The following is a 7,960-nucleotide window of genomic DNA, read 5'->3' as shown; positions in this document are numbered from 1 at the left end:
CATTGTCCCTATGACAGGCCCTAGAACACTTCACACATTCCCTTAGAACTCAACATCCTGGGCTGTAATCGCCCAGTTCACTGTCTGCCTCCACCAGCCGACTGCGAGCCCGCTGGAGGCCGCTCACCGTTTGGTCCTGCATCCAGCATAGTGCTTGGCACGTACGTGATAAATAAGGACTTGCGGAACAAACACATGAATGAATGGGTGAATAAATGAAGGCATGTGTGAATTAGTAAGTGAATTACTAAGTGCTTTACTAACCAGTGAATTAGTAAGTGCTGTCACAGCCAAGGGAAGGCTAAAACCGTATCATGTTTTGGATAGCTTACCTCAGATTTCCCAGGAGACTTGCTGAGGTTTTTTACAGCATCTGTAAAAATAATAATAATAGTAGCTCCAATAGCCTGTTGTTACCGTTGTAAATTCCCAAAGGGTTTTCCCAGGTGTGTTTCAGAAGAGGAAGAGCAGGCACTGATTCCCTGCCCTCAGTCTCCCTCCCTGCCTCCCCGTTTCTTCTTCCCACCTATGTCCTCACCTCTCTGTCTCTCTCTGTCTCTATTTCTCTCTCCTCATTCTTCCTCTCTTTCACGGTCTCTGTCTCTGTCTTTGTCTGTGTTTCTTTCTCTCCTCATTGTCCCTGTCTCTCTCCTCTCTCTCTCTCTTTCACTCTCTCCACCTGTTTCTCTCTCTTCCCTCTCTCTCAATCTCCCTCTCTCCTTTCTCTTCTCTCCCCCTTCCTCTTTCTGTCTCTTTTTCTTTCACTGTTTCTGCCTCTTTCTCCTTCCCCTCTCTTTCTCCCTCTCCCTTCTCCTTCTCTCCCTCCGTCTCTGTCTCTTACACTATCTTTGCTTCTGTTTGTCTCTCCTCTCTCCCTCCCTCCGCCTCTATCTCTATCTCTTTCACTATCTCTGCCTATGTTTCTCTCTCTTCTCACTCTCTCTGTCTTTCTCCATGTCTCTCCTCTCTCTCCCTCCCTTGTCTCTATCTTTCTCCTTCACTGTCTACCTGATTCACTCTCTCTCCCCTCTCTCTGTCTTTTCTCTCTCCCGATTCCTCTATCCCTGCTTCTATATCTCTCTTTCACTGTCTCCGCCTCTGTTTCTCTCTCCCCACACTTTGTTTCTCTCTCTCTCTCTCCCCTTGTCTCTATCTTTCTCTTCATTATCTCGCCTCTCTCTCTTCTTTCTCCCTCTCCCTTCTCCTCCCCCGCCCGTCTGTCTTTTGGGTACTCTCCATCATTTCCCTCCCCATCCCCATTCCCTCTCCACTGTGTGCCATGCATCTCACAGAGAAGATTTCACTTTCCCAGACACCCGGTGCTGCCTCATTTGTACTTTGGGAGAAACATCCCCTTACCATGGTCGAGAATGTGGACTTTGGGCTTGGGAGCCAGACAGATTCAGCTGGTTCCAAGCCCCGTTCTTCCACCTACTAGTCTGTGACCTTAGTCAAGAGGTCTAACTAACCTCTCCGAGCCTCAGCTTCGTTATGAGCAAAATGAGGTGAAAATGCCCCCTCTCAAAGGACGGCTGCAAGGATTAAATGAGATGATGCTTGGGAAATGCTTAGCACAGTGACAAAACTCCATAAATGCGAGCTCTCTTGTTACTATCAGTTCTACTATGGTGATTTTTTTCTTGCATTGTCTGCAAACATTATTAATACCCAGGAGATCATTGTTGAAGATGACAAACACCTCCGGACTGAATAGCCCCACCACCACGCCAATCCCAGGATCATTGCAGCCCCTTCCTCCCTCCCCCAAATAGATGACCACCAAAGCCCAGTTGGCTCTGGTTCTGACCCTCTGGTCTTCTATGCCCACTTTAATTTGGGCAGAATCTATCTGGATAGAGATTCCCTAAGCCTGGCTGTCCCAAAAAATTATCTGAAGAGTTTTTAGTAATTGTAAATATCTGGGGTGAGTCAAGGAGAGTCTCACTCCATAGGTCTGGGGTGACACCCAGGAATTGGGTATTTTCAAAAGCATCCAGAGCAATTCTGATTGGAGAACAGGCATTCAAGCTTCTGGTCTAAACTCAGCGGCTACTCAAGTGATACTAAGTGAGTCAATCAATAGGAGATTGTAAATGAATAAAGGCATAAATGAGTAGATGGATGGGTGCACGGATGGATGGATGGGTGGATGGATGGATGGATGGATAGATAGATGAATAATAGGTCTACCTCCATGGCCAGAAATGCTAGTATTTTTCCCCAGACCTATGCTCTGGCCTCCAAAATGTGCGTCCTTTTGTTCTGTGGCTTTTCAGAGCACAACACTTAGCTGCTACCCTGTTCCTTTTCTTCCTTTTCTTCTCTGCACCTAAATCCCATCCTTTCCCTTTCCTGGTGCCTATTTCCTCCATCCTCTCTCCCTCCTCACTTCGCCCCCTCCTTTTAGCTCCCACTTCTCTTGACGGCTTCCCCCTCACCATGCTGAAACATTTGCAAGCTGGAGGTTATCCCAAGACACTTTCATGAGAAGAGGCTTTGGACACAGCAGTTGCACAGACAGTTTTATTTGATGAACCACAGTGACTAACAGGGTCAGAAGACAGCGCAGACATTCTGAAGAAGGCACTGGGGGAGGTCAGGGGTTATCACAGCAGCCAGCCTCCTTTGCTTCTGTCCCAGATCACAGATGAGTCCCAGGCAGGAAGTCTCTGCAGGTCACCCACGGGGGCCTCAGAGGGACAACTTCTTCCCTTCTAGAAGCCTCTTCCAGTGTTCACTGGATGCTCTGAGGGCAGCTCTGGGCAGAGGAGGTGACTCTGTGGAAGATGCTGTCTTAAGATGGGGAGACTAGGCTGTAAGGAGCCCTTCCCCTCTCCTCCTCACTCTGCCCCCAGAGCTGGCGCCATTCCAGGGAGGGTCAAGATGTCCATTCATATCAAGCTGGGCTTTTCTTATCTCCATCGCTCATGTCTTGTCTTTCACTTTTACAGTCCTCCAAGAACAAAACCCGGAATAGACACTCCCCGCCTCTAGCTCACAAAGGCCCCACTGTTAATCTCATCCTCACGGTCTCTCTGGCAGTGTAGACATCATGCCATCCGCCCCATCACAGTCTCTATTCCCAGATCCCCAATCCAGTAGAAGCCAAGAGGTCCAATCCTGAGCGTAGGAAGAGAAAAAACCCACCCAGTGCCTTTTGGCCCATGGCAAGCAGACCTCCTTAGGAAGAGGACCACTGACCCTGGAACAAGAAAGGATGATGAGGGCAATGCTCATAAACTTGAAGCCAGGTGGGGAGGCACCAGAAAGGAGCCAAGGGAAGCTCTCAACCAGCCTCTTACTTCCTTCATGGAGCCCAAGAAGGAGCGGGAACCCAGCTCAGTAGGACACCCCCAAGCCTTGGCGCCAGCTGCTTTGGGGAGGAACCTCCCTACAGGAAGCCTGGTGCAAACATTAACTTCTCTCCTAAAGCACGGACCAGCCGTTGGAGCCCCCATATCCAGTGGGGGGATGGATTCATTTTTATTCTACATTCTTCATTGCCTCAGTGTGTCCCTGTCCCCCACCACCCCCTGCCAAGGGTAACGTGTGAACAGCAGAGATGCAGTGGAGTAGGGGGTGGGAGGGGGTTCATCCAAATGATCCAGGCACACTGCTGTTCATGCCAGGCTTGTCCATATAGACATGTAAGTACAACACACAGAGGCGAGGCAGGCATCTCCATCCCAAACAACATGACTCTTGGCACCAAGTAGTACTAGTGCCCAAGAAAGAAATCAGTGTGATGGGGTAAGATGGGGAGACGAGGAAAACCTTCAGCTCACAGTTCTGCAGGAAGTCAGAGACAGAAGGACTTGGGGAGCGAGCCAAGCAGTGTCTGGACTAAATGCAGACACCCCTCCATCCTCTCTCTCTAGTTTCCCTTCCCAACTCCCCACTCACATAATGAAACCAAGGAGTACATCCATTCATCAGCCCTGCTGCCTTCCAATTCCCATAGAAAATAGAGGAAGGATGAAAGGGTCTGCAGACAATTTGGAGAAAGCATATCTAGTCAGTGATGTGGTGCCATGGGGGAACTGTAGGAATCACCCTAGCCCCAGTGCCCAAAATGACAAGGAAGTGATCCAATTTTAGGGCAAGCTCTGGAGCTCCCATATCTAAGGGCTGGAGTGCTAATTACCTGCTGACACACAGCCCACCCCCACCCCAGCCCATTCCCTGCCTCACACTCAGAAAACAGGATAGAGAGCTTACACAGGGTCAGTCTCTGCAAGCTTTGGGATCCTTAACCCTTAGTAGCCCTTCAGAACAAGAACGTAGACAGGGGAGAAGGAGGGATGGACGGAGGGGGGATGAGCTATAGGAGGGGATTGGTGCCAGAAGGCAGGGATGAGGAGCGACAGCTGCAGAGAGTGTTGGCGGGAAAAACTACAAGGAAAGGAGGGAGAAAAGATGGTTGCAGATCTAAGAAAGCAGCGGAGGGAAACAAGCTTTTATTGAGTCCAGACTAAGGCTTCAACATTTTAAGATCAATATGGCTTTCCCCCATTTCATACCAATGGAGAAACTGAGGCTGAGTGAGATTAAACAGCTTGTGCAAGGTCAGGTCCGTAGTGCCCAGTCTCTTTCCCCTAAACCACAAACCTCTGAGAAGGAATAAAGCAGTAGAGGAGGACAGGGCGGGGCAGGAGTCAGGGGGCAGTTAAAGGATGTGCATAGGAGAAGGAGTAGCCACACTACCTGATTTTCAGAAAGCAAGGGCAAAGGCTGGGGAGGGCCGAGGGCACCAGGCTTCTCTCCGCTCCCAGCCCTAGTCAACCACAAGGGTCTCCTGGCTGTAGGGGATGGATTTCTCGTGCATCTGTTCTCCACCCTTGCCCATGTTGGGGCCAGGCCCCTGGCTGTGCCCCGAAGAGTAGCTGGCTGACTTCTCCCCACTGCTGCTGTGGGAGGTGCCCGCACATCTGCTCTGGCCACAGCAGAGCATGGAGGTGCAGGCCTGGCGGAAGCGGGGATCGAAGAAGGCATAGAGGAAAGGGTTGAGGCAGCTGTTGACGTAGCTGATGCAGGTGCAGTAGGGGAAGACGTTCATGAGGAAGAGGTCAAAGTCACAGGGCCAGTGCAGCAGGCTGCCCAGCATGTACAGCGTCTTCACCAGGTGGTAGGGCATCCAGCACAGGGCAAAGGTCACCACCAGCACCACGATGATGCTGAGCAGCCGGCGCCGCTTCCGCAGGCCCTCGATGCGCTCCTTGCGGAAGTGGCCAGCGATGGTTTGGGCGATGAAGAAGTAACAGGTCAGCATGATGGTGAAGGGTACCACGAAGCCCACAGTGGTGGACGAGACCCCCAGGCCCACCTCCCAGGCCCAATCCGAGCTCACAGTGGCCACCATGGAGTAGTCCATGTAGCACTGCACCTTGGTGGTGTTCTCCAGGTCCCCGGTGGTGCGGAACACCATGACGGGCATGGCCAGGAGGGCGGCCAGCACCCACAGGACGGCCGTGGCCACGGCCCCGCTGACCCGCAGCCTCAGCCGAGCGTTGGCCACTGGCCTCACGATGGCCAGGTAGCGGTCGAAGCTGAGGCCGGTGAGGCAGAAGACGCTGGCGTACATGTTGACAAAGATGAGGTAGCTGCTGAGCTTGCAGGAGAAGGTCCCAAAGGGCCAGTCATAGTCCCGGTACGTGTAGGTAGCCCACAGGGGCAGCGTCACCACGAAGGTCAGGTCAGCTACTGCCAGGCTAGCGATGAAGATATCAGCTGAGCGCCTCTTCTCCCGGCTGCTCCGAAACACGGTCCAGAGCACCAGACCGTTGCCCGTGGTGCCCAGGAGAAAGACCAACATGTAGATGGCAGGGATGAGGGCCCCCGAAGATTTCCAGTCTGTGTACTCACACTCAGACTGGTTGTCTGCCCCATAGTAGTTGTCAAAATCACCACCTTCCTCCATGCTGGGGAGTGGAGAGAAGACGGGCAGGGGGTCCCAGGGACACCAGTTCCGTGGCTCTGTCACCCACTCTGCAAGCAGCCTGAATTTCTGGCTTGAGCCTCAGAGGGTAAGAAGGGCTGAAGATGGCCAGAGTCCTTCCCAGCACTCAGGAGGAGCTGCCTCTGGGTTCTGCAGACCCTGGAGGAAGCCTGTCTCCTGCAGAATTTCCTCCACCCTCTCCTGCCTTGCCCCTGTCTCAGTTAAGACACTTCCTTGCACCCTCCTGCGTCCCTGTCTCCTCCTTGACTCGTCATTCCCTCCTCCCACCTCCAGACCAGCCCCTCTCTTGTGAGTCAAAATCTTTAAGTGACAGCCCACTTTTTTTTTTTTTTTTTTTTTTTTTTGTCACTGAGCAAGTGGACCAAATTGACCCCTACTGTGCTGGGCTGAACATTATCTGTGGTTTTGCAAGTCTGCTCTCCTGGCCCCGCCTCCCCCTTCTGGTTGCCACCCACCTTCACCCCAGCCTCCATCCCTCCACTTTCCTCTGGCCACCACTTCCTGCCTGCCCTTCAGGGCACTCCCTCCTCAGTGCTCTCCGCCCTCCTGTTCTCACCCCCTCCCATCCTATCTAAATAGGACACATTATGCAGATTGCAATCCAGCCTGAGCTGGAGCCAGGGCTGGTAGGGAGCAAAGAGGGTGTAAGATTTCGCAGGATCGTCAGGGCATCTGGCAGGCCCTCCTGGCAGGCAGGTCTGGCCCCCTGGTTCCCTTCCTGCACCCCCAGCTCCCACCCAGACCAGGTGTCACAGGAGGGTCTTCTCCTACTTTGCCTCTGGCTTCATCTTTCGCTACCCCTTGGCTTTGACCCTCCCTTGAGAACTTCTGTGGTTTCTAGAGAAATCCCCCTACACTAGTGTAGACTGCAGTTTGCAGTTTGCAGATGGCACAGGATGCTTTTGAAGGTTGAAGGTAGTCACAGGATGGAAGAAATCCAGGACAAAATTATCTCTAAACAAGTCATTAAATCTGTAGGAAACAAAGTCCCAACAAGGTCAATGTTTTGCCCAAGGAAATAAAGTGAATTCTGCTACAGTTGATTGTTTGCTTTTCTTCTTCTCCAAGCACGAACATAACACAGTACCTGGCATGTGGTAGGTGAAAGGCTGTTTGTTTGCTTGTTTGTTTGTTTGTTTGTTTGTTTGTTGAGACAGAGTTTCACTCTTATTGCCCAGGCTGGAGTGCAATGCTGCAATCTCAGCTCACTGCAACCTCCGCCTCCCGGGTTCAAGCGATTCTCCCGCCTCAGCCTCCCCAGTAACTGGGATTACAGGCTAATTTTTTTTGTTTTTTTAGTAGAGACAGGGTTTCACCATATTGGCCAGGCTAGTCTCAAACTCCTGACCTCAGATGACCCACCCACCTCGGCCTCCCAAAGTGCTGGAATTACAGGCATGAGCCACCTTGCCCTGCCGGCCCGGCCCGGTGAATGGCTGATGAGTGAGTAAGTGGATGGATGACGTAACGTGTGAGGGAAAAGGGGAATCCATAGGTGGAAGAAGGAGTGTATTAATTACTACGTGGCGAGAACTTGGATACATTTCAGTTCTCAGGTTTTTACTATCCTCCGTGGACCAAGAGGTTTGTATAAGACCACAGGGGGTCAGGAAGTTGAGCTAGAGGAGGGGGGTCTCTAGAAAGAGACGCAGTCACTGGAGGATGCTGTGGGGAAAGTTCTGTGAAGCTCACTTTGCCCCATCTCATCACCTCTCCAGGACCTCTAGGAAGGAAGGAAGGAAGGAAGGAAGGAAGGAAGGAAGGGAGGGAGGGAGGGAGGGAGGGAGGGAGGGAGGAAGGAAGATGCACGACGTAAGATTTTTTAAAAATATGCACCCTTTCCACCACCTAAAGTTGGGTAATAGTGAGATGGAACAAAAGCAGGAGCTGAGCCTTAACCACATCCAAAGCAAAAGACTTACAAAAGCTGGAATTGGCCAGGCAAGGTGGCTCATGCCTATAATCCCAGCACTTTGGGAGGCCAAGGCAGGAAGATCGCTTGAG

At 51.9% G+C, this 7,960-nt stretch overlaps 1 protein-coding gene across 1 annotated transcript; it reads right to left on the bottom strand.

Moving 5' to 3' along the window:
• Nucleotides 1–2,495: 2,495 nt before the first annotated feature.
• APLNR (apelin receptor) lies at nt 2,496–6,378 on the bottom strand. The gene is made up of 2 exons (XM_011998706.1): nt 4,705–6,378; nt 2,496–2,777 (listed from the first exon to the last, which is right to left on the bottom strand). Exon 1 carries the CDS (start codon nt 5,915–5,917, stop codon nt 4,775–4,777), a length of 1,143 nt encoding a protein of 380 aa, XP_011854096.1. The 5' UTR covers nt 5,918–6,378; the 3' UTR covers nt 2,496–2,777; nt 4,705–4,774.
• Nucleotides 6,379–7,960: the final 1,582 nt, after the last annotated feature.

The sequence above is a fragment of the Mandrillus leucophaeus genome, unplaced genomic scaffold, assembly GCF_000951045.1.
Source record: "Mandrillus leucophaeus isolate KB7577 unplaced genomic scaffold, Mleu.le_1.0 Scaffold578, whole genome shotgun sequence".
Taxonomy (NCBI): Eukaryota; Metazoa; Chordata; class Mammalia; order Primates; family Cercopithecidae; genus Mandrillus; species Mandrillus leucophaeus.
The sequence above is the reverse complement of the archived record's forward strand: the minus strand, read 5'-3'. Positions and strand labels throughout refer to the sequence as shown.